The sequence below is a fragment of the Crocodylus siamensis genome, chromosome 11 (genome assembly GCF_052110815.1).
Source record: "Crocodylus siamensis isolate JL-2025a chromosome 11, ASM5211081v1, whole genome shotgun sequence".
Classification (NCBI taxonomy): domain Eukaryota; kingdom Metazoa; phylum Chordata; order Crocodylia; family Crocodylidae; genus Crocodylus; species Crocodylus siamensis.
The window spans coordinates 30,394,639-30,408,776 of record NC_143405.1 but is presented as its reverse complement, the minus strand read 5'-3'; the positions used below and the strand labels follow the sequence as shown (position 1 = coordinate 30,408,776).

Sequence of the window (14,138 nt, the reverse complement as noted above, 5' to 3'; positions counted from 1 at the left end):
GTTGGAAACAGTTTTCAGTGTCTACTGTCAGCAAATATAAGCATTATGTTCAGGTATAAGATGACTGAAAATAAAAATGTTCAAATACCTTTTACACACAGAGTCTTCTGCCAAGATTCTAGTTTCTCCAATTAAACTTTAAAATACATTATATGATGGTAAAATTGATATACTATACTTCATACATTTGTATTTATTACAAAGAGGTACACAGACTATATGCCTGTTTTTTTGGGATACTTTTCGAGTTCAAATACAAACAATTTACAAAGCAAGGTTATAGTAAGTGAGAAAGACAAGGATTACCAGGTAAATAGAATACAACATAGAATAGTTACTACATTCAATTGAGTAGACATTTCTAAAATAAAGGCACTTACAGAATTAAAAAAACATTAATTTCTACAACATTTTGAACTTTAAACCAATCTCTCAATTTTCTAACACCACAAGCATTGATGCATAAGCTGTGTTGACTGATAGGTTCAATACGTAACATGTATAAATACATAAAATAAGACTTCCTATGTCAGTTTAACTTTGCTATAAATTATATGAAAACAGATTTTGCTAGAATTGCATAGGAATAACAGAACAAAATTTGGTCCTGTTTTATCAATCTGCTAATGACATCTTTATTATATGCTACTGACAAGAAAGATTTGGCTAAGTGGAAAACATACAGATGTGCACCCATTTTGTCCTTCTTCACCTTTCCAAGACCAGCTGTTAATATATTAAGTGAAACTTCTGTCCTTACAAACATATAGCTTCCACTAATATGCGCACAGGAAGGCAGAGGTGTCAAACTCATCCAGCTTAAGGGTCTCTGAACCAGTCTGTAAGCTGGATCCAGCTGCACCACAGCCAGTGGGCAGGGCCAGTCCTGTGGGGTGCCACATGCAGTGCACCGCTCATGCTAGCCACTGGTGCCACAGGAAGTGTGTGCCAGCCCTGCTCTGGGGCTTGTGCTGCAGGCGGTATACATGCTAGACCAGTGCCACGAGCACTGCCTGTGGCCCAGGGGGCTAGTATAGTGCATGCCAGACTGGCTCAAAGCATTGGCTCCGAGAACTGGTCAAGATTGGGCTGCAGGCCATATGTGTGCACCAGGGCCATCGCACAGGGATGTCCTGTGGGGTGCTGCATGTAACCCATGCCCCATGTTGGCTCCCTGTGCCATGGGCTTTGCAGCACCAAGTCCAACCCGAATGCTGCAAGTAGCACAAGTCCCAGAGTGGGGGCTGTTGGTTCATGGGCAGGGTCTGGCACCACAGGCTCTGTTTGTGGCATGGGGCTGGCATGGAGCATGTGCTGCGTGTGGTCCTGCTGGACTGCTCTGAGCATTGGCTCTGGACTAGCCTGATCCAGACCAGGTCTGGAGCGGGTACTGCACGCAGCTCGCACCCCATGTGCTGCAAGCAGTGCACATGGGTCCAGCCTGCCCACTGGAGTGGCTCTGCATGCCACAGGTTCATGTGGTTCCATGGGCTGGATGTGGCCTGCAGGCCTTCGTTTGACTCCCTTACAGCCTGCCTTATCCCATTCCTAACCAAGCAACAGATCTGTCCTTATAAGATGGCATGTCCCTCAGCCACCTCTTTGCACATCCAGCATATGTTATTTGGCCCATATCTACTCTGAAACGAAAACAGGTTTTGATATTAACTTTCCTTCTCCATTGGCATTACATGGACCTGTTTCTCAGAGCTAAGATCTGTAAGTTACAGAGGAAGGATGCATGCCTGCATCTTAGGCTAACCTCTCCCCTTGAGTCTGCAAGGATTTATGTCAAAATGCATTACCCTGACGGTACTACAAAAAGAAGTGTTATCATCACTGAGTATAGGAAAAGTCACAAGTGCAGAGCCACAGACTTGTAATCATACCGAGCCATTCAATTACAAAAACCCTCTAGTCCAACTCTGATGAAATCAGGGCATCCATGCTGAGTGGCTGCACCTTTTTGGTTAGGTTCTATCTTGGCAGTGGTTGAATCTCGTTGCTTTAATGGTCTGAGTTCCCCCACTGCTGTGTGTGGACTCCTAAGCCACTCCTATTGTGAATGGTTAGAAGCTACACTGAATGAATTAGAAATATTGCAGAATTATTCCGCAGTGGTTTCTGCTCTAAAATGTGTAGGGTTTCTAGGGAGATATATCCATGTTCAGTAGGAACTGCCTCCTCATCAGGTGTTCCCACATAACCCTAAGAGAACAGTATTTGTAGTCAAGTGCTACAGAATCTCCTGGTTGCAGGGTAAAGAGAAAGCATCATGCCTAGTGTACCCCATTTCTGCTCTGTGAATTTTTCTTGGCACTTTATTTTTTTTACTCAACATTTGCTCTCTGTGGTCCTGTGCAACAAGAAAGATGCACAGAGCCTCATGATATAGCACGAGGACATGGACAGCTACATAAAACCCCCCCCACCAGAAACAGACTTGACTGTATTTTAGTTTCAGGCAGTGGTAATAGAAATTAAGTCTATTAAAAAAAGCTGTTCTGGACAGTGACAGTTTCCATTATGATAACCCTCTACAGAGATGCAAGGTAAATACTGCTATTAGTGAAAGAATAAATTCTTTATAAACAATTTTTTTAACATTCTAAATAAAAGACCCACAAGAAGTGGCTTGTAAACCTCTGGACAAGTGAAACCAGAATGAGAGCAACATTTCTGAAATATTTCACTAGTTACAGTACGCTGATTAAAATAATATTTAACCAATAGCTTCACTGAAGAACAATGTGTTATTTCAATTTCAGAAAACGGTTGTGTAAAGTTTTTAAAATTTGGTTATCCAGTACATTTAAAGCAGAAAGGTCAGTACTATATTTGGCTGTAGAGAAATAAAAAGTATTGTAGTCCCTAGTCAAATTTGGTGGCTCATACACGTATTTTAACAAAAAAATTTCCAGTCCTTTCCCTAGATGTGTGCAACTCCCAGTTATATCAAATCTTGCAGTTTTAGGGCCAAATCCTGTCACCTCTAATTATCCAAATTCTGATTTCAACAGTCAATTAAATGGGCAGCAAAATTAATCTCCTATACAGCCAGTTGAGATTTCTTGTTTCTCCACTATTATGTTTCAACTCAAAATTTATTTTTAACGAAAGATGTATCTGCCTTCTAGAATAGTTTATCTTAACTGTAGGGAAGAATGAAGATGTAAAGTCTGTGTCTCGACTTCTGGCAAGAAAGAGATATCTTCCTATATCTAATTATTTCCCATGTAAATGAGCAGGACTTAATATTGCCTCTAGCTGATCGTGTTAAAGATAGATTAAAGAAATGCACTGTGTTCCTTCACAGGTCAAATGTATATCATTTGTCATAGTGAATTTTTTTCCAGTAACAGCTAAAGATCATAAACTGCACTGGTGAAGCAAATAAATTCCCATCCAATTATTCTCATGCAGCATCTGTAGATTTTCAACTTCTGATATGCTTATTTTATTGTATAGAGATTTTTTTTGACCAGGGAGATCAATGAATTAAACAAATGGGATGAACAGTCACCTACTAAGTTTTCATGCTTTAAACTTTAAAAATGGAAAGGAAGACAAGGAAATGATCAGCCCATGTTCCATTATGCCATGTTGTGTCAACTATATTCCAGAAAAAGAAATTCTCCTCTTAAGTCATTTAGTTAAGTGTAGTAACTTGAAAACAGGTAGATTGCTTAACAGCCAGGAAACTTCATTAAAATTCACTTATATTTTAATAGGATGCAAATAATGATAAAGCTTTGATTGCTCACTACTAATTATCTTATTTTTGAGTAGCCCCTTCTAACATACTTAAAAATTATTGCACAACAAACATTATTGTGGTTTTCATGGTTGAAGTACTCCTTCCTGCCTTTCTAAATTTTGAACAAGTTCTGTTGTATTTTCTTGAGGTATAAACGAATAACTTCAAGTGAGGATTGCTTTCTTGCTGCGTTTGATATAGTTTTAAAAAACAGGTATAGATTTAGATGGCCTCTTTACTAAGACAAAGGGCTGCTGCTGAATTTTACCAAAATTTGCCACAGCTGTATGCCACAGACAGCACAAATTAGATTTTAAAAAAGAGAATGTTTTGCAAGCAGGAACATAAGAGCAGATCCGTTCAGTAGGTAGGCTTTTGAAGATCCACATAAGCAGGGTTGTAAGGGGGCTGACTGACGGGGTAGGGTGCTCCAGCACCAGCTGCAAAAAAGAGGAAACTACTATTAGAATGCATATTTATGTTTAGAATTTTGTGTGCACCTTATGATAGTTTCAAATGCATGTTTCAAAGGTTCAGCTTGTTTTGCATTTTTAATTGTCCAAAAATAATTTACAAGTAGTAACTTAGGACACATTCATACTTCACAAATTTGAGCATGGAAGCTTTTTGAAGTAGTCTGTATATCCATTACAGCACTAAGCATATTTTTTGCTGCTTAAGTAATATTCTCTTTCCCATAGACTGCCGCCCATATTAGAAGGTTGCATATCAAAACAGCTTATCCAGTAGGGAGCAGTGGGACATGCTGGAAAGGTCAGGTAAAATTATTAATTTGTAGATAAGTGAAAATAAACTTTTGGATGAAAGACAAGAAAGAACTTAAGGAAACCTCTCAGTAGAAAAGTAAGATTACTTGGGAGATACTCCCTGAGAACATTATTAATTTATCATTTAAAAAGGAATTTTAAGACAACAGTGCCAACTTAGTACCATCAAGAACATGGAATGGCTTATAAATACATGGATCTGTGGGACAAATGGTTGCCTGTAAATGCAAGAAACTGGACACATCGGCCAGGGAGTCCTCTTTGAGTCCCTCGTTCCTGTGTGTTTTGACTCCCTGGCCAATGTGTCCAGTTTCTTGCATTTACAGGCAACCATTTGTCCCACAGATCCATACAGTCATCCACTATAATCCCTCGACGCCTGTTGTACACAAATGGTTTACACATTAAATTCAAATGTCCTTTAAAAAAAATCCTTTATTTCCTATTCACCAGGAAATTGTTGAGGGTGGATATTATTTAAAGCTACATAAAAATGAGCATTGTTTTATTCTTAAAGTTCTGAGGTCCATAGCTATTTTAATATCTTCCAAAGATAGCTTCCACAGTTATGGGTCAGTTGCTAAGTAAGGTGTCCTTCTTGCACTTGTAATATACCCCAATGGCTAACAGCTGCATTATTTGAATGAAATGTAGCTATTGTGAGAAATCATGACTTACAGTGTACAGTTATCTTGTAGTACCCCAATCTTCTCTTGCTATGATTTCACAGATCCCTTCATTACAAGCTTCCTTAAATCCCGGTGGGAGGGGGCAGATCCACGATTTTCCAAAGGAGTGGGGTGTGAGGAAGCAACAACCTGCACTGCAAGGTTAGCTGCAACCCTTGCTCCCATCCTCCTCTGTCCCCATCAGTGTGGGCAAACCACACAGTGGAAACCTCTGGGGACTTTAAGTCCCTAAAGCATGTGAAAATCTCCCCTCCCGCTCCCAACTGCTGTGGCTGCTTTACCCATAATCCTGGAAGCAGGGCGAGCATCAGAGTGAGGGGCTAGGAACAGCAGTTTGGAGAATAGGTCCCCTTCCCTGCCCAGTCCTCTGGGAGCAGGCACAGGGAAGGGGAACTCCCCGTCCATTTCTTCTGCCTCTGCCTCTGCCTCTGCCTCCATCCCCAGCTGAGCCCAACCCCTAGCAGCCCAACTGGGGTAGGCAAGTGGCTCTGGTGCTCCCCTCACCCCAGACAATGGAGAAAGCAACAGCTACAGAATGGGGGGTGGGAAGAGGAGGGGAGATGCCTCTAGCATGGAGGGGAAGAGTGGAGAGACTGTCACGTGCTTTAGGGCAGTGGTCACCAACCAGTTGATCTTGACTGACTGGTCGATCATGGAGCCTCTGACAGTTGATCTCAGTCTGTCAGAGGCTCCATGATAGGGAGTGGCAGGATGCACATGGCTGGGCTAAGCCACACCTCCTGCTGCCTGGGCTGGGCTGGGTGAGTGGGGTCAGAGCCTGAGCAGCTTGTCTGCAGTAAATCTTGGGGTACCAAAAAGTGATCTTCACCGTAAAAAGTTTGGAGACCGCAGCTTTAGGGACTTGAAAACGTCCTTGGAGGCTTCTGTGGTGCACTCCTGGATCTGGCCCTGCTTAAATCTCATTTTATGTAGAATTCTGCTGTCTACTTCAGCCTAAGTGCAGTAGTGCAAGTGTGTCATCCTAGCCCTTAAATTCCACTGGAACCAATTTTTTTCTGCCCCAGTTAAAGGCTGCCTCCCATTAGAAACAGTTTAGCTCACTGCCTATCAGCATTAAGTTCCAACATAACAATTTATTCTCCTTTGTCATAGAATCATAGAAGTCGGGTCGGAAGGGACCTTGTAGATCTTCAAGTCCAACCCCCTGCCAGGGTAGGAGAAAAAACTGGGCTGAAATGATCCCAGCTAGGTAGGCATCAAGCCTCCTCTTAAAGACCCCCAGGGTAGGAGCCAGCACCATTTCCCTTGGAAGTTGGTTCCAGATCCTAGCCGCCCTGACTGTGAAGTAGTTCTTACGGATGTCTAATCTAAACCTGCTCTCCAACAACTTGTGGCCGTTATTCCTTGTTATGCCAGGGCTCGCAAGGGGAAACAAGGTCTCTCCCAAACCCTTCTGGTCCCCCCTAGTGAGTTTATAGACGGTCACCAGGTCCCCCCTCAGCCTTCTCTTGTCAAGGCTGAACAGGTTCAGGTCCTGCAGTCTGTCACTGTAGGGTCTGCTTTGTCTATGCTTTGTGGAACTTCTCTCTATGACATTTAATAAATTTGAAGCTGTAATCTACAGTCAGACCCTCAAATCCCAACATAGCTACTGTGAGAATACTCAACACTCACCTTGCCAGCCTGAAATCTGCCTTTATAGAAGACGACCTGAAGAAGAATGTCTTGCATTCAGAAATTCATCTAACTTTATCCCAACTATGAAGCTGGTTCAATTAAGATATCACGCTAAGAAATCCTTGCCTCACATAATTCCTGAGTATCACAGCTATATCATTCTAATACCACCACTTTAGAAAAACAAGGAGACTTCAGCAGAGAAATAGTATGTATGTTTGAAAGAGCCACATGAATACCCCAAAGTAACCTGCTACAAACAAAAAGAAACCCCCTGTGACTGCACATTGTGGTATTCGCATACTGCCCCAGACCTGAACCGACCGGAGTTATCACAAACACTTACAGCCTATACTTGATAAAGATCAAGCCTTGAGAGAAATATTCCCACCCTTGACTTGTCAACAGAGGCAAAACTGTCAGCACATCTTCACTGCTACAACAATCAGCACCACCCACAACAAATTCATCAGAATCCATAGATCCTACACATGCCTATCTTAAAGTGTCATATGTCTTGTGGAAACTATGTAGGTGAAACTAGACTAAAAGTATACACCAGAATGAATGATCACAGGAAAAAGACAGAAACATGTTTAGGAGAGCACTTTTCACAGAACAACTATTGACTTTCTGATTTCACTACACTTATGCTCAAGGGAAATTTACATAACGCCTTCAAAAGATGGGCTTTGGAGCAAAAATTCATAAGCTAACAGGACACTAAGAACAAAGGACTGAACACCAATATTGACTTCATGGCACATTACAATCTATCTGACTCCAGATACAATTTTCCTCACATTACAAGGGATAATGACTCACTTCCCTTTTGAAAAGACTTGATCTTCTGTTAACCAAGCTATTCTTTCTTCTGTGATTTTCTTGTCTGCAACCCCTGGGATTCCCTCCCATCTCTAATTTCACAGTCCTGCAGCCTGTTTCTAACAACCACGTATGCTTTTTCTTCATACCTGAAGAATGCATTTCATTTAAAAGCCTGTCTAAGTCTATCCCAGCCATTTAGTTATTCCAAAAATGGAAGGTTTAAAGGTGGTGGTGGTGGTGGGTGTGCGGGCATGCTGATGCGTGGTGCAGTCTTTGTAATGGGACTAAGAATGGTGTAACTGTAAAAGTGTGTTTTGGATTGTCAAGTGAACCACAGCAGTCACAAGGTAGTTTGTTAGAGGTACCATTTTACACACACACGTACACATATAGAAATTAATATTTTTGCAAAAAAAAAAAAAATACAAAAGTAGGTACAAAATACTTACCTAGGAGGGGAGATGCCATGATCACCACCATGGTGGAGGCAAAATTGGTCCAGGTGGATTTGCTTTATCTGGAAAGGGAGATTCCCTTCTCCCTGACCTTGAATAGCGTTGTGTAGTTGAGAGTGGAGACTTGTCCATTGCACTGTGAGCAAGCACCTTTATGAGAATGTCCTATAGCCTCCTAATGGGAGGATCTTGGCTACACACTTTATTTTGTGGAGATGAGAGATTTCTCCCTAGCTTGCAACTTTGGACTTTTGGCTAAGAGCAAGCAAGACTTGGGGGCATCTGAACCCCAAGACATCCAGGCTTGGGGCTTGCATGTAAGATGCCATGGATGTGGTAGTATCTGAAGCACCAACTGAGGAGTCTGGGAGGCAGGATACTTGCTGGTGATAACACTCTGGACTTGAACAACTGAGGCCTGCTCAGTGGATGGAATTTGGAATTGATTTGACTAATTTAGTGTGAGACACAAAAATAGGTACAAAAATGCTGCTTAAAAGTGTGTTTATGAAGTTCTTGTGCTAAAACTTTCAGCAGTTTAAAAAAAAAGGCAAAATGTATCAATTCTGGATAAATTAAATCTATGGGTACCTGTAGTAATTTTATGCAAATTACTATAGGTATGTTTATTTCAAGTTCTGTGTTTTCAAATATGCCCCTTGTCAGAGCAAGGTCTGACAGTAAGGAGGCAGCTGTGTGGGGAAGAAGTTGAGGAAGGAGGGGCACAGAGGGCAAGGGGGCCACTTGATCGTTGCCCTACCCCCCCCCACGCAGATTTTCTTTCCCTGATGTATCAGTGGGTAGGGGGAAAATTCAAAGCAAACCTCTAATAATTAAATTCTATACCTGGAAAATTGTTTTTAAAATGATAAATTTGCCATATATAGAATGTAATTATTAGGGAGTTGTCTTGCATTCATGGTCATCTTACATTCAAGTAAATGCAGTATTCAGATTTCTGAGTTAGTTTTACTGAACATCCTGAATTACCAGTATCATAGCTGAAGAAGTTACTTGTGCTTTTTATGCATCTCAGGAAGGGTTGTGTATGCCTGCCCCTGGAGTGGGGATTAATCAAACAATCCACACTTACTGAAACAACTATTCTATATTATCAGAAGGTCTACAGATATTTGAGAGTGGGCAGTTAACCTATCTGCATATCTAGAGCTAGACCACCACCCCTCTACCAGCAAACTTAGGGGTCTAGTTCTGTTCCCTGAACTACAAAGATGCTGAAATCCTATTTGGAAACACAAGTAGAGCATCTTGCTTAGAAAAAAAAAATCCATTTAACTGGGAAGACTGAAGACACCCAAATGAATGGATTCAGATAGTAGTTTTTCATCCTCTTATACTACTTCAAAATCTTCCATTTGGAAAATATCTGTGTGTGTGTGTGTGCGCGCGCCTCACCTCTCTGAAATGTCAAACTGTTGGTTAACGTCTATGGAGATCAAGTGTATTAAATAAAGAAAAGATTTAAATTGTGGTGTTGATAAATGAAAGAGGATGTGGAAAAGGCCTGTAAGGCTTATGTGTGCAATTACAAATATCTGTTCTCAATGCATTGCGTCTTTCAAGAGATTCATTTAAGCCAAAAAGAAAAAAATTTATTTCCCAAAGGTGTTTTGCTATCCCTGTGCTGGCCTTACCTGCCACTGTCTCGTGGTAAGCTGGTGGACCTGATGGCTGCATTGGATAAGGTGGAGGATACTGTGTCGGATAAGGTGCTGCCGGCATTCCAGGTTGTGGCTGTATTGGTACAGGATGATATCCTTGATATGGTGCTGCTGGGTAACTTGGCGATAGTCCTGGTTGCTGGGGATAAGGGGCCTGGATCACTGTGGTAGCAGTTGTGGTGGTCACAACAGCTATAAACAGACCAAAGCAAAAATATTAGTATTCAACTGAAGCAAAGATATAGAAAACTTTCTGAATCTGCTTTTCCTATTCCTTCCCAAAAGGAAAACTCCCCTTTTTTTTTTTCTTTCTGTTTTTATGGTTCATATCAGGTAGAAGCCCCAGTACAGAGTTCTGGGGCTGTTCAGAAACTATGAATTCACTTCTGCAGTTCAGTTATCTACGGATTCTGGTCAAGACCCTATCTTAATCATAGAATAGGCTCTATGTTTTTAATCTAATTTATACTCAAAACTTGCAAACATTCATTCAACATGTGATAAATACAGTATTAATGTAGTTGGTTTTAGTGCAGTAGAACTTAAAGTGATCTCAGTGGAAGAAAAAACAGATTAGCTTGTTATAATTTATTAAGATATGAACTACTTTTCTAATAAGTACCTCAGTAAGACATAAAAGAAAATACAAGGCTAGTCCTATGATATATTCACATATAAAAACAGCTATGTTTAAAATAGCATAGCTTTGTAAATACAATATTGGCATACTGAATATTCTTCCTAATTTTAAAAGATATAGACTCATGAAATCTTGTAAGAACTAGCCCACATTTTAAACTAGATTCTTGTACAACCACCAGAGTAGAAAACTAAGTTGATATTTCAAAGCGATATTGTATGCTTCATATGTTGGTGTGGCAACAAAGCACAGCTTGTTCAAAGATTTCCCCAGCTCTACTTAATGAACTACCAGCTGGTTTTGCCAAATGAAAAGTTACCTCAAAGTAGAAAGTTTTACACGTTTTAAGAATTTATGAGAGAGACAATTAACTGGGATTTCTGTCAGCAGTGACGCAGCAAAGATGAATGTATCTCATGAATAGATTTTCATAACTTAGTTCTGAGTGATCAGTAATAATCCAAGAAACAGAACCTCAAAGATTATCAATTTAACATGAGCTGGAGAAGAGAAAGTCTCTCATTCTCAGGTTTGTTTTTCTCCTGGCCCTGATGATATTTCAGTAATTCCGCTGCAGTTCAAGATGCATTGTATGGACTGCTGGTAAATGACTGCTATAGGAAATGACTTCTACAGAGATCTATTATTTCAATTTGTGCTCACAAAAATAAATGTAACAGTTGAAAAAACCTTAAAAACACTGAATATTTTCTGAACGTTAGGTAAATTCTATTGTTACTTCAGAGTTTTAAGTGTCTCAGATTCTTAGATTTTGTATTCAAGTTCATTTACCAATAATGCTATTTAAAAACAGATCTTCATTAAAAAAGATGAAAAGTAATTGCAAATAGTGAGATACTTACGTCGTGGTCTGCGACACATTTTATACAAACAGCAGCATGAACATGTGAAGCACAGAATGATAGTGACTACAAACACTGCAAAGATGGTAATTCCAACTGCAACAAAGCTCGTAAAACTAAAAAAACAAAAGTTAGTTGAAAGTTACACAAGTTTTCTATACAGGATTTTTACTATACAACTACAAACAAAAATGTTTAGAAGACTAGGAATATAAAACTTCACATTTAGTCATGTAAATAAAAGGCAAAGTAGAGATGCATCTTATAACCAGGGATCCTGGTTTTCCCTGTTAAAAAATACCAAAGTCTCTGCTAAAAAAATCACAAAGTCTCTGCTACAGAAAACCCCAAACCCTTTATTAAAATTAAAGCCCCCCTGGCCCTGCTGGTGCCCCTTGCCCCCCACCCACAGCCCCTGCTCTCCCAGCACTACCAGAGGGGCTCCCAGATGCCTAGGCTACGGACCCAGGTCTGCAGCTCCTGCCCCTGCTCCCCCATGCTGCAGGCTCTGGTGGGCTGGCTCCCTGCCACCGTATGCACTCCTGGGGGGAAGGGGAGACCCGCAACCCCCAGATCTGTACCCAGGGCAGACACAGGCTGTGGGCTGAAGCTCCTGCCCTGCTGACACCCCCCCGTGGCCTCTAGAGCCTTGTGGGCATGACCCAGTGTGGCTGAGGACAGCTGCGCTGGTGACACATGTCCATCGCCTGGTGCTGCTTTGAGAGGACGCAGCCCTGTGCCTCTGCCCTCACTGCAGCCCCGCACACAGGAGGTGCATCACTGGGGTGGGGCAGGGAGCGAGCAGCAGCGAGGAGATCCTCATGTGGCTCCACTGCTGCCACCCTGCTTCTCTCCCCCGGGGCCTCCGGAGCCTGGCGAGTGCAACCTGGCATGGCAGGCAGCAGTGGAGCCATGTGGGCATCTCCTCACCAATGCTTGCCACCCCTCCCCATTGTCCCTGCTGCCCTGGCAATGTGCCTCCTGCACACAGGGCTGCAGTGAGGGCAGCAGTGTGGGGCTGCACCCCTCAAAGCAGCAGCAGGCACTGGAGGTGCATCACCAGGGCAGTGGGGTTGGGGGGGTAAGCAGTAGTGAGGAGATCCCCGCATGGCCCCACTGTCCCCAGCTGCCCCAGGTCATGCCCACCAGGCTCCAGAGACCCTGGAGGAAAGAAGCAGGGCAGGAGCCCAAGCCCACAGCCTGCCCTGGGTCCAGATCTGGGGTGGGTCACAGGCCGCCCCTGCCCCCTGGGAGTGTGCATGGCAGCAGAGAGCTGGCCCTCCCCCCAACGAGCCACCCACGGCCCCATCCTGCTCTCTGCTGGGGCCCTGTAGCCGCATATTGCAGCCCCAGGCCTAAAGCCATACCCAGCTGGGCAACAGCCCCAAAACTGCCCAACTCCCACTCCCCCGCCCTTCCCTGCTGAAGCTGCTCTGCAAGCTGCCTGGGGCCATGTGCACATCTGTGCACATGGTTCCCCCATCTCTCCGCCTTCCTCCCACTCCCTTCCAGTTCCCTGCAGGCTGGAACTCTGCCAGCATATAGGGAGCTCATTGCAAAATGGCAAAACGAGAAATCTGTGTTTGCCTCTGGCAAAAGGTAAAATCCACAGTTTACTCCATTTTTCTGTAGAAAACAGAAAACCTGGATCCCTGCTTGTAACTAGCTGAATCAGAGATGGATAAGCTTTAATGAGCAAGATTTACCTTCATCAGATGCTGAGGAAGGATATGCAGAGAACAAGCTATCAAATAGGGAGAGTGATTTAAATACAAAAGACAGGGAAGACAGAGGGAAGGAGGGAGGGAGCAGGCAGTACTGACAGAGGCACACAAATGATAAACCTATAGAGATAAAGGGGTCACAAAAGATAACCCAGGTAATGGGATAAAAATCTGTAGTCCCTGTTTAGACCATACTTAATACAGCCCAGTCTGCGAACACAGGCAGATTCAAGACTGTGTAAATTAGAGTGCTGGAGCACTGAGCAGTCCTACAGGAAGCTGCACCCCTCACTCTCAGCCTCCTTATCCCCACTGGAATGGGCAGACTACATTACTGGGGCAGCAGCCAGGGACCCAGCTCTGGAACTCCCCCTCCCTTTGTACTGGGGATAACAGCAGCAGCAGGTGAGGATGTACCACTGAACACAGAGAAGAAAGGAAGAGGGAATTTTTAACTGCTTGGGGACTTAGTACCTGGCAGCCAGTACCTTCCTCTCTGTGTTCAGTGGCACATCCCCTCCTGCTACCTGTTGCTGCTGTCCCCAGTAGACAGGTGGGGGGAGCTCCAGATCTGGATTCAGCTGGGGAAAACAGCTGTTCAGTGGACAGGTTCTACAGACTAACATGTTGGTTAGATGTTTATATTTAATTTGTCTTCCTATGTCCTTAGACCAGCATGGTTACAACCAACAACCCTACAACACGTGCAATTCTGGGCGCCGCACTTCAAGAAAGATGCGGATAACCTGGAGAGGGTCCAGAGAAGGGCCACTCGTATGGTTAAGGGCCTGCAGGCCAAGCCCTATGAGGAGAGATTAGAGAAACTGGACCTTTTCAGCCTCCGCAAGAGAAGGTTGAGAGGTGACCTGGTGGCTGCCTATAAGTTCGTCAGGGGGGCACAGAAGGGAATTGGTGAGTATTTATTCACCAAGGCGCCCCCGGGGGTTACAAGAAATAATGGCCACAAGCTGGAGGAGAGCAGATTTAGATTAGATATTAGGAGGAACTTCTTCACAGTTCGAGTGGCCAAGGTCTGGAACGGGCTCCCAAGGGAGGTGGTGCTCTCCCCTACCC

General features: G+C 43.1%; 1 protein-coding gene across 2 annotated transcripts in view; it reads right to left on the bottom strand.

Moving 5' to 3' along the window:
• Window positions 1-178: 178 nt before the first annotated feature.
• Window positions 179-14,138, bottom strand: part of SHISA5 (shisa family member 5) — a 61,703-nt gene continuing 47,743 nt past the window's right edge. For both annotated transcript variants that reach the window (XM_090021706.1, XM_090021707.1), the window contains 3 exons: window positions 11,341-11,456; window positions 9,811-10,029; window positions 179-4,197 (listed from right to left, as the gene is read on the bottom strand). In XM_090021706.1, the coding sequence (XP_089877832.1) occupies window positions 4,118-4,197; window positions 9,811-10,029; window positions 11,341-11,456 (415 nt within the window). In that variant the 3' untranslated portion in view covers window positions 179-4,117. The remainder of the gene's footprint in view (window positions 4,198-9,810; window positions 10,030-11,340; window positions 11,457-14,138) is intronic.